The sequence below is a fragment of the Alligator sinensis genome, unplaced genomic scaffold (assembly GCF_000455745.1).
Source record: "Alligator sinensis unplaced genomic scaffold, ASM45574v1 scaffold770_1, whole genome shotgun sequence".
Taxonomy (NCBI): domain Eukaryota; kingdom Metazoa; phylum Chordata; order Crocodylia; family Alligatoridae; genus Alligator; species Alligator sinensis.
In genome coordinates, this window is record NW_005843060.1 from 312,245 (window position 1) to 329,057 (window position 16,813).

The 16,813-nt window shown below is 50.1% G+C and overlaps 1 protein-coding gene across 1 annotated transcript in view; it reads right to left on the bottom strand.

Moving 5' to 3' along the window:
• LOC112548270 (C-type lectin domain family 1 member A-like) overlaps positions 1-6,636 on the bottom strand; it is a 9,815-nt gene extending 3,179 nt beyond the window's left edge. Inside the window, exons 1-4 of the mRNA XM_025193512.1 lie at positions 6,600-6,636; positions 5,333-5,437; positions 3,244-3,351; positions 350-492 (exon numbers count right to left, since the gene is read on the bottom strand). Coding sequence (XP_025049297.1) covers positions 350-492; positions 3,244-3,351; positions 5,333-5,437; positions 6,600-6,636 — 393 coding nt within the window. The remainder of the gene's footprint in view (positions 1-349; positions 493-3,243; positions 3,352-5,332; positions 5,438-6,599) is intronic.
• Between the last annotated feature and the right edge of the window lie 10,177 nt (positions 6,637-16,813).

Here is a 16,813-nt window from a genome sequence, read left to right on the forward strand (position 1 = left end):
GGACGGGAGGCACCCCGTGGGAGGCACTCGGAGCCTGGAAGGTGGTCGGGCGCAGGGAGGTGGGCGGCTCAACACAGGAGCGCCCCCTACTGGCCCGCCACATGGGCTACCAGCTCCCCTGTCTCCCCATGCTGCTCCCTGGCTGACTGGGGCACAGGGGGCCTCAGCATGGGGGCTGCCTGCTGGCTAATCTCATGCTGAGTCACCCTGCACCCAGCCACCGACATCCGCCTTTCCCACAACAAATTGAGCATTGAGACGTGTCCCACAGCAAAGCTCGTGAGCAGGGACATGCTCATTCAGCTAGACATTTTGCACTGATATAGTGTTACAGGAAGCATGCACTCACCAGCTCTTTTCTGTTCTCAATGCTGAGCAGCTGGGCAGACTGAGACATGCAGAAGGATTTACAATGTTCCCAATTTCCTTTCTCAGGAGAAAAGAGATGGGACCTGCCCTCAGCAGTAGCCCACCGTGCTGGACACTTCTGCCCTGGAACAAACACATTACAGATAAGCTTACCCCATCCCCCATCATCCCAGTGCTGGAGAAACTGCTGTCTGCAGGGGTATTTCATGCTGCCTTCTTCCTTCACCTTCTATCTGGGGGCAGGAGATGATGTCTTGACCCCAGTACTGAGAGGTGGGCAAGAGCCAGGAACACCAGGCCTGACTGACAGGAGCCAGCCTCAAAATGAAATCAGGACAGTGATGCCTGCTGTGGCCTGGGGACATGGCTTTTCATCTCCTGAAACCTTTGAGTGGTCAAACCATTTTCCTATCCTGAATAAAGGTAAAATCCTGGGCATTTTTATCAACTCAGAATCCCAATTCATTCTGTGTTTGGGTCACTCCAATATTTCCACATTTGGAAAGTATTTCATTTGAATTTTTACCTTTTTTAACAATTTTCCCCCAAATAGTCCTTAATTTCGAAGGAGACCTCATGCCCTAAAGGCCAAATCTCCACCCCCCCCCCCTTTATGTTATATCAGGCCTTTGTTTTGAAAAAAATGCAGCATTTTTTTTCCAACATTTCTTTGAAGGGGTCAAGTTTGTGGCCACGATTTTGTCTCCCTCACACAGAAACACTTTGCTGAATAGCCACAGATCTGCGTTTCCTCAGGAGAAAGTGTATGTCCAGAAAGTATCTAGGGAAGCCCCAGCCCATCCTGCTAAATTCACTGACATCTTCAAGACCAGGACTGTGGCCAGAACTAGGGCCAGGTGGGAGGAAATCCATCCTCAGAGGAAGCCCTGGACTATTCCAAGCTGAACCCAACAGGAAAGTGGAGTGAATCAGGTTGGGAAGCAGGACAGTGAGGAGTGCCCATTCCTCACTCCTTCCTGCAAGTGGGGCCACAAGGCAACATCTCTGTGAGATTTGTGAACATACTGGAGCACGGAGATGCAAAGGAAAAGGATCCAATCTCAAAAGATTGGGAAGCTGGGCTGCAGCTTCATAAATGTCATAGATATTAGGGGTGCAAGAGACCTCGCTAGATCACTGAGTCCATACCACTGCCATAGGCAGGAAGTCTGCTGGGGTCAAATGATCCCAGCAGGATAAGCATCCAAGCACCTCTAAAATGAGTCCAGAGAAGGTGCTTGCACCACCTCTGGGACACTTGGACTGTAAAGAAGACTTTCCTTATGTACAATCTAAATTGTCCTTCCAGAAATTTGTGGCGGTTAGACCTTGCTATCCCTTGGGGCGCTCTGGTGAACAACTGTTCTCCTGGATGCTGAGGCACACCCCTTATCTACTTATAGGATGTCACCAAGCCCCCCCAAGCCTTCTCTTCTGCAGGCTGAATGGTCTCATATCTCTAAAAATATTATGTTTAATGGTGAGAAATGCAAGGTGCTGCAAAAATCAAAAATACAAAAATAAAATTGGTGACACCTAGGTGGATGGCAGCACTATGGAGCAGGATCCGGGAGTCTTGGCAGATGACAGACTCAGTCTGATTCTGCAGTGTGATGCAGCTTCACAGAAGACAAATGTGGCTTGGGATGTCTCCATAGAAACATTAGGTCGAAGACATGGGAAGTGATAGTGCCTCTACTTGACACTGGTTAGGCCTCCTGTAGGGTAGTGTGTGCAGCTTTGGGCTCCGTGCTTTGAAACAGATGTGGAGAAGGTAGAGAGGGTCCAAAGGCAGGTGACAAAGATCATAAAGGGTTTGGAAAGCAAGCCATGCGTAGAAAGGCTGAAGGAGTTAGGTGTGTTTAGCTTGTGGGAAAGGCATTAAAGGGGGACCTGACAGCTATATTGAAATACCTGAAAGGCTGCCACAAAGAAGGGGGAATGCATGTTTTCTCTCTTGCTGCAAAGAGGAGGATTCAGACCAATGGCTTGAAATTGCAGCAAAGTAGGTTTAGATCGGATATCCAGAAAAAAAGTTCTTGACTTTTAGGATAGTGAGGCAGTGGAATATACTGTTGAGGGGAGTTGTGGACTCTCAGTCACTGGAGGCTTTCAAGGAGAAAGTGCAGAACCACTGGTCAGGGATGATGGAGGCATGGCTAGGCCTAGATTCTGCTATGGGTATTTCCCATGTTTCTGGGCTTTTCTGGTTCCTGTATTAGGCTGGTAGGGAATTCCCCCCGTGCCCCCCCCCCCCAATCCCTGTTTCCTATATGAGGCAGGGTTTCTTTACGCCTTCCACAGGGTTGTTGGCTGTCAGCTGCACCCAAGCCTGAGGATTTGGACTGCAATATGCCAGTGGTCCTGCTGGGACTTAAAACTGGAGGTTCCTGGCTAGGGTGTCTTGCCCCTCCTTTCAGGGTCAGACTGATCACAATATCTGGGGTCAGAAAGGAAGATGGGGATGGACTGTGGCAAGGGGGTTGCCTTCCTCTGTAGTTGGGGGCATAGCCCTCTTTCTGGGATCTCTTGAGCATGTATAAACAACCTTTGGAGAAGCAGGACATTGGCTGCTGTAGCCTTGTTGTGGCAGGTTAGGGTATTATGCCTAGTGGTCGTGTCAGGGTTGACTGAATTATTTTCCTAAGAAGTTAGACAAAGGATTTGTATAGGGTGGTTTGGATAGGGATGATGATGCCTTAGGCAGGGGGTTGGACTACATGAACTAAGGAGGTCCTTTCCCACCCTAATTTTCTATGATTCTTTCCCTTCTTCAACATCAACATGTTTCAGACACTCTGCAGTAGAAGGACAGTCTCCCAGACAGGTCTGGATCTTACTTGAATGTACATCTCCTGCTATTCCAGCATTTACCTGTATCAACAGGATGTTCATCTGGAATTTCTGGGAGGTCTGGCTGCTGGTTTGGGCAGGACGTCGGCAGCTGGATGACGTTTCCCTTCTCTCGTCTGAGCTCAGTGACTAAAATTTCAGAAGACCACAACAGTGTTACAGCAGTTACACAGATCTGACATTCTCTGATTACAGTGACAAAAAGGACTTGATAATACTAATACAACCCACAGTTACTGCTTGAATCTTCCAATAAAGTCTTTTTTTTTCCAATGAGGGTAATAATGGTAATTTCTCAATGGTGAGCCCCTCTGCAGAACACTTATAAGAGGGTATATGGGGTGGCCCAGACCCTCTGGTTCCATTGGGAGAAGCATTGGGTAAAGGGTGTAATCATTTCTAGACTTCCCAATGTCTTCCTTGAGCAGGGCAGTCATAGATCTAAGACTCCTGGAGCGTCCAGTGTTTAAAGAAAAAATCAAAAAAACAGAACAAAACCTGCTGAGGAATTTCATTTCTGTAGGATGGTCCAGCTCTGGGCTCCATTCCCTCATTTCAACCAGAAACATTTCTTAACTACCATATTTTTTTGCAGAAGGGAAAGTCAGTCCCTTTTCAACAGAAAACCACAAAAACCTAGGCATCTGAGTGATCACACACATTGTGGAAGCAGATAGAAATGAGTATTGCAAACCATGATGCAATTGTAACCTCAGAGCATTTAGGTCATAATGTCACTGCTTCTGTCCAGGGTGACCCAGGCCAGGCTGTAACAGTGATGGGGCTTGTCCCCAGCTACTGTGATTTTAAGAGTGACCATCAGACCCAGCTGAGAATTGCATACAAAAATTATTGCAACTGGTAAATGCGTGTGCTGCAAAACTACCACTTTCTGTACATATGAACATTCTGGTTTCCAGTTTTTCAAATCAGGAAAATTGCAGAATTTGGCTTGATGAACCAAAGTGAAATAATTTCTGTCCACTTAGTTTGGCCCCAAGTTTTTTTTCTTCATTACAAATGACAAAGAGTGTCTCTATATGGTATGAAAAACACCTCATAAAAATTGAGATGAGTACTCAGGGATAATTAGTTGTAATAGCCACTTTGATGTATTAACCTGGCTTTGCTGCACCTGCCATAGATAAGGCGACGCCGTCTCCCATTTTCTGCACTTTTTTTCTGCACAAAACTACAGAAATCTATATAAATATTCCAGTCATGGAAACCAACCCTCAAATCCCTGCTCTCCCAGTTGATGCAGAAACCTCTCCTGCATTAGAGGACTGCACTTCACACAATTTGCAGAAGTTCAGATACATACAAGCAGTGAGACATATGACAAAAAATACAACACTACTCCTGGAAAGAAATGAACATAATATGATGCTCAATTCATGATAAACAGCTCATCTCGGGTCTGTCAAATCCTCTATATTGAAAGTAATTAGTACACACAAACATATATATGCACATGCTCACACAGTTATAGACATATGAATGCCAAATGCAAAATGTATGCACAAATGTATGTTTGCATGTGCATGTGTATATGGACAAAAAGCAGACACATGCACATGTAAGAGGGTCATTACATCATTTTTAACTGAAAAATTACAAGATTTAAAGGACAGCATTCTGAAATTGGCTTGTATGTTATTTTTAGTAAATTAAAATGCCTAAACCCTTGAAAGTAGAACAACGAATTTATATTTGTGAAACACAGGTTTGTCATAACTAAAATGACATCTCTGAGGATGGATTGGGCCTAACACCTTTAAATCTCTTTCTCTCTCTCTTTTGTTTCTGTATGCTGAAGCAGTAAGGTAAAATAGCCAAAATGGTGGCTATACACCCATTAACTCTAACAGTTCCCCACAATGCAGAAACTACAAGCACTGAGAAAGTCTCAGCTGAATATTTCTGGAGGCATTTTCTGGCACTACAGTTGCCACCAGTGTAAACTGGTCAACAATCAGCTCTCTGATATAGTGGTTAGTGCACAGGGAGTGTAACAGGGACAATAGTGGTCGTGTTCTGGGCCCTACAAGCTCACGCATGAGGAAGGGCTGCCAGGCCTGCTCAGAGGGCAGTAGTCGGTCACACTTACCCGTGGCATCGTAGACTCTGAATCCTATTATCAAAAGCAGGCACAGCATCTGCGCCCCCAGTGCCAGTGCAAGGGGCAGCCAGGAGGAAGATGCCCTTGGAGACACTGACCCAGAAAGGGAGAGAAATGAACAGGAAGGTGAGGAAAACAAACCACTTCTCACCCAAAAATTCAGATCAGCCTGGAGCTCACGGGAACATTTCCAGCCTTAGAGCAGGACCCCACACAGCCCAGGAGCAAACCGCTGAGCAGACAGGTGCAGGGAGAAGACAGAGAGAAAGGGCTCTGCCAGCACCCAGGGCAGAGGTGCAGGTCAGGGGGCAATTCTGCTGCCCAGTGGGGAGGGGAGGGGGATGGCATCTCACCTCCTGGCTCCCCTCCCTGCAGCTGCTACTGCTGTGCCTGGTGCTGCAGCATCAATGGTCTGTGGCTGCTGCCCTGGGGCCTGGCAGGGGTATAGGTTTGCCAGGGGATGCCCCTGGTGTGCTCCCTCATCCCCCAGGTGTGGGGCTGTGCCTCCCATGGCAAAGCCTCTGGGGTGGGGTAGAGGGGTCCTCCCTCTCCCTCCACTGAAACACACTGCTTGGCATGGGGCTCTGCCAGCCCAGCTCCTCCAGGTGGGTGGTGCAGGGCTGCCCCTGTCATGACCAGGACTCCTGTAGGGAGGGGTCATCCCGGTCCCCCCTCTAAGTCAGCACCCAGGGCTGGTGCCTCACACATCCACCCTGAGTTACACTGTTGGGAATGGAGACCAAGGAAGCCAGGAAGCTGGGAGAACGTCTGGGCAGATGTGTGAGGGAGGTGCCAGAGCTGGAAGACAAGCATGTCCTGCTCCTGGCAGCCCATGGGTAGGGCTGGGTCCTGCACCTGGCAATGGAAACTCTTAGGAAACAAATTTGCATGGGGAAGCCCCAGATACATCTCCCATGACTGTAAACTGCACTAGGGGGAAAGAACCAAGGCAACCTTTTTGGAAGGACAATAATGGGTTCAGTGGATTCAGGAGCCTGTAATGGGTGACAGAGGAGGGCTCCCTCCAGGCCCCAGGGATGCACTGTGAGGAGGAGCTGAGCTGCTGCATCCATGTCCATCACCTTTGGGAACATCCACTAGGAACAAGGAAGCGAGTGACCAGCACTGAGGGAGGGCATGATGGTATCTTGTTATTATCGGGCTGTGACATGGCAGACGGGAATCAGGAAGGATGAGCTCCAATCCCAGCTGAGCTCACGTTACTGCCCCACAGGCCCCTTTACCCACACGGTACCTCTGTGCCCAGCAGGCAGATGAGTCTGTCTCTGCATCTTTGGAGAAGTTCCCAACCGGAGGTGTGATGAGAGGTCCTCCTGTCCCCTCGTTCCCAGTGGGGTCTAGCAGAGACGGGTAAGACTCATCTGAAATTCACTCAGGAGTGGGACGTGAGGAGGAGTTAGTAGATATTTGAACAATTTCACTCTGAAATGTAGCAGCTCAGACTTATGGTTGGGAGGGAAAATTTTACCCATCATGAGAAAAAAAACATGATGGTTTCAGACAGGTTTCCAGTCTACATCTGGGAAAGACAAGATGATTTTAAAAATATCTCATAAAACAGACAGAAGTGAGACTGAGAGACAGACAGACAGAGAGAAAAATTCCCTCTGAATTTGCAGAGACCTGGGCCTTCCCCTGGGACAGGAGAGACCGAGGATTTCTTAATTATTCCCATCTCTGCATGCAGCACCCGGTCGTCTGGCAATTTCAAGAACAAGGCAGTGACCTGCCGTGGCCGGTGCCATGAATAAGGACGGGGATCCTTAATGTTACTTATAGCACTTCCCCAACATTTCTCCCTGATGCTCTCCAGGCCCATTACACATCAATATATCCCAAGAAGCTGGCTGCCGTCTGCTCTTTTCTCCACATTTTCTCTTGTGGTCAGCCAGCGGCAGAGACTGTCACAGCACTGCTCCACCCTGCCCACCCAGGCAAGAATCCAGCTTCTCCATGTGCTCCCCAGGATGACTTCTCTCCAGGGGAACAAAATTGCCTTCAGCTACAACAGGTCCCACAACTGACCCCAGCTTCTGTGACAAATCTCTCCGCTGCCACCCTTGAAAAATAAACCAGCTAAACCCTCCTCTCAGCACATTCTCTATATGTATATTATTTAGATATTCTACCCTGCCTTCTCCTACAGCAGTCCCAGCCCTGGGACACTGCAGATGGGTAAGAAATGGCTGGAAGAGATTCAAGGGTGGGACGTGAGGAGGAACTGGGGACTGAGCAGCTCAGACCCTGCAGAGGAGCAGCGCAGACCCATGAGTGGGAGGGAAGCGGTCACCTGTCCTGAGAGACTGGTCATCTTTCCAAACCATGGCCCCATTCTGCCAAGGCAAAAGGGAGTGGACTCTCATAACAGGGGAAGAGACACAGAGAGAAACTCCTCCCTGAGGTGGCAGCAGACTAGATACTCCCAAAGGACATAGGGGAGTCAGACTGCCTGCGGACATTAAAAATACACAAAGACCATTCTTTCACAGAGCTGGGCTGAGGTAATGTGCTGCTTCTTCCAGTAAAGCACTTTTTTCTTTTTGTATTACAGAAGCCACAAGCTCTGGCAGAACATGCCCGTCTGGAAGCAGCTGCACCTGGTCAGTCGATGCTTGGAGGATGGATGCATCAATCTGCTGTAGCCGGTGTGACGATCTGGCAGGTGAGGAGCCAGCAGAGGACACAGACGGAGCTCTGTACAATCGGCTTTCATCAGCGCCGTCATTCCCTCCTCATTTCCCCACCCCCAGTACATGCACACATGAACTGAGACACTTGCCTGTGTATGGTCTGTGTACAGTTTGCTCTGTGATGCTGTGCTCCCTCAGCAAGTGACAGGGCGTGTTGCTGTCATGTAGCAGTGCTGCCTCCAGCCATCCCACTGCAAAAATCCTGCCTTTTTCCATATGCATTGCAGGCAGCCTTGCCTCTGGATGCATATGGTTCCCTTCACCTATGACTGGTCTGTTGAACTGACCCCAAACCCAGGACAAAACCTTCCTCCTCCCAACACGGGACAGCTGAATCCTGCCTTCTGGGCTGCCCTGTTGTAGCTGTAACAGCCCTGGGGAAGCCGTACCTGTGTGTGTCCCCAAGGCAGTGAGCAATGGCCGGTGATCAGGGGCAGAGCATGGAGTAGTGCATCCCTGTGGCTGGTGCACTGTGTGAGTACAGGTGTGCACAGAGGCAGGAGCTCAGAGGCTGTGTATGACCGAGGGTGGGGTTGCAGTTACCCCAACCTGCTTGAAGGGGCCCGGCCCTCCCAGGACAGGAAGACTGATGGCCTGTCCCCTGTCCCAGCACAAACCTCACAGGAAGCTCTCGCTGCTGCTCTGAGATGTGCTGCTCTGCACAAAGAGCACAGGGCTGGGACCTGTACTGGGTGGGTGACAGCTGAGCGGCGGGGTGGGGGATGCTGCACAGTCTGGGTGGGGGGTGTGATGAGAAATGGTCATGTTCCTAACCTCATACATGTGTCACATGGCTGCTCAACTGTGAACACAGCTTTCTATGAAAAAAAAAGAGCTAAGGATTCAACTCCCAGCGGTGACTAATGGACATTAGCACCCAGTTAAAACTGATTTCCACAGGAATTAGTCGTTCTGACAAGTCAGATTCCCTTGGCCCCTTTGAAAACCCACCCCAGCGGCTGAGCAGGAAAAACTGGGCAGTATCTAGGAGCCATCTGAGGTTCAGAACTTGTGAAGGGTGAGGGGATTGTGTGGCCTGAATATCTGGTTTGGGGGTGGAGCCATAATCACCTATATTGGAAACTGTTGACTCCAGGATTTTGACTTGGTGCTCTCAGGTTTTCACCTCTAGGTCCCAGACCTGCTGTGATGGTTGCTGGGATGGGAACAGGCTGGGGAAAGATGGCCTAACCGGGATGAGAATATTTTTATTCTCTTTCCTCCTCTCATTATTATGCCACCAAAGCAGCTACTGTGTCACCAGCAACAGCACGAGAGGCATCCTGGACACCAAGTCCTCACTTTGGATGCTGAGGGGAGGGACAGTGTCTGATTGTGATTTAACTCCTCCCCAACTCCCACGCAGACAGTGACTCTCCCTTCTGTACAGCATGTCCAGGGCTGAGCAGGATCCCTCTCTGCCTCACTCAACTGCTCACAGCACAAGAGAGTGGACGTGCCCCTACTCCAGGAGACCTGGCCACTGCTATTTGCTCAGCAACAGGTATCTTCCCAGTCCCTGATGGAGAGACCTAGATGACACAGGCCAGCAACCATTGTTGGCATCTGCAGGAGGATACTGAAACTTAGTCCCCTGATCCTCTTTCTCTGACACTCCCAAGCTGGGCACACTCCAGGGGTCCCTTCAGGGTAAGGGACCTCCCTGTGTCCTGGTCAGACCTGTCAGGACACCCCCACAGTTCCCAATTTCCTCACCCCCATTACTCATGGGGCTGGGTGATTCTGCACTGGTGGGAGCTGGCTTATTTTCAGAGCCAAGGTGAGATTCCTGTAGCAATTGGAGGGCATGGAGTTGCCCCAGGAGAACAATGGAAAACCCAGCCCTTTGGCTCCTGCTGTTGTATGTGACAGTGTCACCTGTGCCTGGGGAGTCACCAGGGATTGAGCATACTTCTTTTTCTCATATTTTGTGGAAGCCTGAGACACTCCCTCTGTCTGTACACAATATTAGTTTTTAGGCCTACCTGTTGTCCCTTGTGGTTGCCAAAATAGAATCAAAATCCATCATAGGGCTAAGAAAAATGTGTCTGGGGATGCAATGAGGGCAGACAACCCCATTACTGCTGGCAGCACAAGATGAAACTGGGTTGTGGGGATGGAAAAGAGTGCTGTCATCCAGAACATGCATTAAATCATAGGAGCAGAAAGAACACAGTTGTGTCTGTGTCTATGTGGCTCCCCAGACTGACCCAGGTTGGCAGCAAAAAAATGCCCCAGGCTACTTCATGTAGTTTAGGTCTTTCCTGCTCTCCCTCCAAATGACAACATACTTGTGTTAATTTTTCCTCATGGATCCATTATATTTCCCATACCTTACAATGCCCTTTCAGGAACAGCAATCTCCTGGATCAGTCCCAACTGCATCGTCTCCCTGGTGGCTTGATCCAGGTCATTTTTTTCCTTTTGTTTCCTTCTTCCTCTCTCAAATGTAGAACTGAGTTTCTCCACAGCCTCCAGCTCTAAGTTGCACACCTTGCAAATACACAGAAACTCTACCATGATAACTGTGATGACTGAAACCCAGTCAGCTTTGGTCCAGCAGTGTTGAGAGTTGCATGGGCAGAAGCCCATCACACCCCCACAAGCCAAGGACCTCCCCCATCCAGCGACCCCCAGCATACACAGCAGACTTCCAACTTGACCCCCGCGCACCCAGGAGGTAAGTGGAGCCCATGGTGGGAGGGGAGTAGCCAGCTGCAGGAGGCAGCCGGGATGAGCTGAGCAAGCTCATGCCTCACCTCCATCTCCTGCTTGGCCCAGCCCCGCAGGGAGACATGAGACCAGAGCCACGTTTATGGAGCACACAAACAAGCTCACTTTGGGACCAGTGCATGAGTTAGCACAGAAGTTCACACAGGAGGGTGAGCAGGAGGGTCATGAGGCTCTAGGCGGTGAGCCTGAAGGGAAGGGTCTGCACAGTTTTAGCCCAGACTACTAAAGATCCTCTCCATGACTGGACCCCTCCCCTCTGGTACCTCTGAGGCCTCCACACAGATGGAGGCTGCAGTCCCTGCCCTGACCTGGGTAGAACCCATGGCTCCAGCCTCCACCCAGAGGGAGCCCCTAACTTCCTGCAGAGGCTACCTGGCAGGGATGCAGGCAGAAATGCATTCAGGAGTGGGATGTGAGGACGACTTAGTAGATCTTTGAGCAACGTTCACACTGAAATGTAGCAGCTCAGAGTTATGGTTGGGAGGGAAAATTTTAGCCATCATGAGAAAAAAAACATACTGGTTTCAAACATGGTTTCTAGTCTGCATCTGGGCAAGACAGGATGATCTTACAAAATATCTCATAAAATAGACAGAAGTAAGAATGAGACACAGACAGACAGAAAAATTCCCCCTGAAGTCGCAGAGACCTGGGCCTTCCCCTGGGACAGGAGTGACCGAGGATCTCTCAGACTATTCCCAGCTCTGCACGCAGCACCCGGTCGTCTGGCGATTTCAAGAGCAAGACAATGACCTGACATGGCCAGTGCCATGAATAAGGACGGGGCTCCTTAATATAAATTATAGCACTTCCCCAACATTTCTCCCTGATGCTCTCCAGGCCCATTACACATCAATATGTCTGAAGAAGCTGGCTGCCATCTGCTCTTTTCTCCACATTTCCACTTGTGGACACTCCCTCAGCGAGCGGCAGAGACTGGAGTAGTGCATTCCTGTTGCTGGTGCACTGTGTGAGTACAGGTGTGCACAGAGGCAGGAGCTCAGAGGCTGTGTATGACTGAGGGTGGGGTTACAGTTACCCCAACCTGCTTGAAGGGGCCCAGCCCTCCCAGGACAGGAAGACTGATGGCCTGTCCCCTGTCCCAGCATAAAATGCACAGGAAGCCCTCACTGCTGCTCTGAGATGTGCTGCTCCTGCACAAAGAGCACAGGGCTGGGACCTGTACTGGGTGGGTGACAACTGAGCGGTGGGGTAGGGGATGCTGCACAGTCTGGGTGGGGTGTAACGAGAAATTGTTAAACTCCTTGTTAAACTCCTTGTTAAAATATTGTTAAACTCATGTGTGTGTCACATGGCTGCTCAACTGTGAACACAGCTTTTCTATGAAAAAGCTGAGGTTTCATCCCCTCAGTGGTGCTTAATGGACTTTATAACCCAGTGAAAACTGATTGCTACAGGAATCAGTTGCTCTGGCAAGTTAGATTGCCTTTTCCCTTTTGAAAACCCACCCCAGCAGCTGAGCAGGAAAAACAAACAAACTGGGCAGTATCTAGGAGCCATCCGAGGTTCAGAACTTGTGAAGGGTGAGGGGATGGTGTGGCCTGAATATCTGGTTTGGATATTAGAAACTGTTGACTCCAGGACTTTAACTTGGTGCTCTCAGGGCTTCTCCTCCAACTCCCAGCCCCTCTGTGATACTTGCTGGGATGGGAACAGGCTGGGGAAAGTTGGCCTCTCCATCCAGGATGAGAATATTTTTATTCTCTTTCCTCCTCTCATTATTACGCCATCAAAACAGCAGCAGTGCCATCAGCAGCAACACCAGTAGCATCCTGGACACCAAGGCCTCACTTTGGACACTACAGGGAGGAACAGTGTGTGATTGTGATTTAATTCTTCCCCCGACTCCCATGCAGACAGTGACTCTCCCTTCTGTACCGCATGTCCAGGGCTGAGCAGGATCTCTCTCTGCCGCACTCAGCTGCTCGCAGCACAAGAGACTGGACATGCCCCTACTCCAGGAGACCTGGTCACTGCTGTTTGCTCAGCAACATGTATCTTCCCAGTCCCTGATGGAGAGACCGAGATGACACAGGCCAGCGACCATTGTTGGCATCTGCAGGAGGATACTGAAACTTAGTCCCCCGATCCTCTTACTCTGACACTCCCAAGCTGGTGACACTCCTGGGTCCCTTCAGGGTACGGACCTCCCCATGGCCTGGTCAGACCTGTCAAGACACACCTACAGTTCCCAACCACCGCACCCCCATTGCTTATGGGGCTGGGTGATGCTGCACTGATGGGAGGTAGTTTATTTTCAGAGCCAAGGTGAGATTCCTGTAGCAATTGGAGGTCATGGAGTCTCCCTTTGACTCCTGCCATTGTAGTTGACAGTGTCACCTGTGCCTGGGCAGTCTCCAGGGATCGAGCATGCTTCTTTTTCTCATATTTTGTGGGAGCCTGTGACACTCCCTTTGTCTGTAAATACTATTAAGTCTTAGGAATTCCTGTTGGCCCTTGTGATTCCCAAAATAGAATCAAAACCCATCGTAGGACCAAGCTATGAAACTCTTTCTCTGACACTCCCAACCTGGGGACACTCCAGGGGTCCCTTCAGGGTATGCACCTCCCTATGGCCTGGTCAGACCTGTCAAGACACCCCTACAGTTCCCAACCACCACATCCCCATTGCTTATGGGGCTGGGTGATGCTGCACTGATGGGAGGTGGTTTATTTTCAGAGCCAAGGTGAGATTCCTGTAGCAATTGGAGGTCATGGAGTCTCCCTTTGGCTCCTGCCATTGTATGTGACAGTGTCACCTGTGCCTGGGCAGTCTCCAGGGATCGAGCATGCTTCTTTTTCTCATATTTTGTGGGAGCCTGTGACACTCCCTTTGTCTGTAAATACTATTAAGTCTTAGGAATTCCTGTTGGCCCTTGTGATTCCCAAAATAGAATCAAAACCCATCGTAGGACCAAGAAAAAGACGACTGGGGATTTAATGAGGGCAGAGAACCCCATTACTGCTGGAAGCAGGAGATGCAGCTGGGCTGTAGGGATGGAAGAGAGTGCTGTCAACCAGAACACACATTAAATCATAGGAGAAGAAATAATAAAGTTGTGTCTGTGTCTATGTGGATTCGCAGACTGACCCGGGGTCCAGCAACAAAATGCCGCAGGCTCCTTGATATAGTTTATGTCTTTCTTGCTCTCCCTCCAAATGGCAACATCATTCTGTCATTATTTCCTCATGGGTCCTTTATATTTCCCACACCGTACAACGTCCTTTCAGCAGCAGCAATCTCTTGGATCAGTCCCAGATGCATCGTCTCCCTGGTGTCTTTATCCAGTTCATTTTTTCCTTTTGTTTCCTTCCTCCCCTCACAAATGTAGAACTGAGTGTCTCCACAGCCTCCAGCTCTAAGTTGCACACCTTGCAAGTATACACAAACACCAACATGATAATTGTGATGACTGAAACCAAAGCAGTTTGGGTCCAGCAGTGGTAAGAGACACATGTGCGGGAGCCCGTTACGCCCCTCCAAGCCCAGGACCTCCCCCACCCAGTGACCCCCAGCAGGGAGCCACAAGACCAGAGCCACGTTTATGGAGCACACAAACAGGCTCACTTTGGGCCCAGTGCATGAGTTAGTGAAGAAGTTCATACAGGAGGGTGAGCAGGAGGGTCATGAGGCTCTAGGCAGAAAGCCTGAAGGGAAGGGTCTGCACAGTTTTAGCCCAGACTACTAAAGATCCTCTCCATGACTGGACCCCTCCCCTCTGGTACCTCCAAGGCCTCGACACAGATGGAGCCTGCAGTCCCTGCCCTGACCTGGGCAGAACCCATGGCTCCAGCCTCCATCCAGAGGGAGCCCTTGGCATCCTGTGGAGGCTACCTGGCTGGGATGGAGGCAGTTGGGTTTAGGAGCACTGACACCTCCCCTTGTGGGGTGTGCTCAATGGTGGAGACCCTGGAGTGCCAGATTAGGGAGCCCCAGGCAATGTGCAGAGGCTGCGCACTGTTAGGAATGTAGAACAGGACCTAGACGCCTACTTCCAGGCTCTCCACCAGAAGAAGAAAGTGGAAGGAGTAAGGATGGCTGATAATGCCAGGGCAGAAATGAAGAAACATCATGAAGTCCAGCCAGGTGTTGCTTTGACGAAGTTTGTCTCCAGCCCAAAGAGGCACTGCACCAGAGTGATCACTCCCCTGGAGCTGTGCAACTGATTTGAACCACTTACATCAGCTGAGCTGTTGGCTTCAGCATGTGAGGATGGAGGGCCACCAACAACCACACCCAAAAGAAGGCACAGAGTAATGTCGGTTGGTGATTTGAGGGGGACAGAGGGAACTATCTGTTACCCTGACCCCTTAGCCTGTGAGGTATGCTGCCTCCCAGGGGTTCGTGTCTGGAATATAATTGAGAGGATCCCCATATGCATCCGGCCCTCCAACCACCACCCCATTACTTCATATGCATGTGGGCATGAAAGATGCAGCTCAGAACAACCCCAGCTGGGTCATGAGTGACTACTTAGCTCTGGGGGATGGACTCAAGGATCTGGGGGCACAGGTAGTTCTTTCCTCGATCCTCCCATCATGGGTCACAGGCCTCAGAGGGAAAGGTGCATCAGAGAGGTTAAAAGACGACTCCAGCAATGGTGCTATCACTAGAGGTTCAGCTTCATTGACCATGGTCCAGACTTCAGGGAGAGAGACAATGGCTTCCTGGGAAGGGATGGCCTCCACCTTTCCCTGAAAGGGAAGAAGCACTTCTGAGCCAGAATGGCTGACCTACTTGACAGAGCTTTAAACTAGGATCGCTGGGTGACAGGCAGTCAATTAACAGGTCTAGCCCAGGTCATGTCAACCACAGTATTAACAGGTTAGGTAGCCCAAGGGAATGTACTCTGATGACAGCCCAAGGAAAGATCACGTCTCAGCACACAGGGAAGCCCAGGGCTTCCCAGGGCAGGCTCAACTGCCTGTATACAAATGCCAGGAGTTTGGGAAATAAGTAGGAGGAACTGCCTTTTCTCCTGAGTGACAAAGATTATGATCTCAGAGGAATACCAGAGACCTGGAAGGACTCCACCTACAACTGGTTCATAGGTATAGAAGGCTGTACCTTGTACAGGAGAGACTGTGTTGGGAAGAGAAGTGAGGGTGTAATTGTCTACATGAAGGAGCAGTAAACTTCCCTTCAAACTGCGTTTAGCAACCAAGGAGGGTGTCTAGAAACCTCTGGGTTAAAATAATCTCAAAAACCTCTCTGAACCACACCTCTAAACTGTCAACCTACTTCCATGTCCAGACCAATCTGTAATGCCTTGGGCTCTACCTGGTCTCTAAAAACTCCTGCCACTGCCAGTGAATGGGAGATCCAACAGCTCATCTCTTATCTGAACCTCCCTTCCCCTTTTCCATCCCACACACAGCCCTGGAGGGTCTCCAGACATGATGCTCCAGTAAACAGAGGCCCCACTGATGTTGGCTCCTATCAGGCGATGGGTGTTCAACACCTCTGACCATTGAACCATGTTTCTGCCTTTGCCCCGGGCAAACACCCACTGATGGATCTCAGGCAATGATGTAACACAATGCAAATGACCCATAAAAGAGGTTGAGGCTTGGCCAGGGCATCTCTGATATCATAATGTGCAGTGATGAGGTCATCCGTCTGGGTAACAAGGGACAAATGATGCCTCTAGCTGCCAGTCTGTCATCCTCTCACCCAAGATTGGTCCCATGAGATCTGCTCTGGAAGCAACAGGGGCTGCAAAATGGGAGACAATGAGATGTCTCATGGAGATGTGTGGTTGCTGGAGCTCCTGAAGGGGGACCCTGACCTGCTGCTTCCTGTGGCAGAAGAGGTGGTGAATGCCAGGCTGTACTGGGGGCACCAAGGTAGGGCAGGAGTCAGTCTCACCAAATGGGGAGGAGGGCAGGTGGGGGCAGGAGTGACTGATGCTCTGTCTCATCTTCTCTAGAAAACATGTTTAATAGTTTCATAGTAGCTAGGGTCAGGAGGAACCTGAACAGATCATCTAGCCTGACCCCCTGC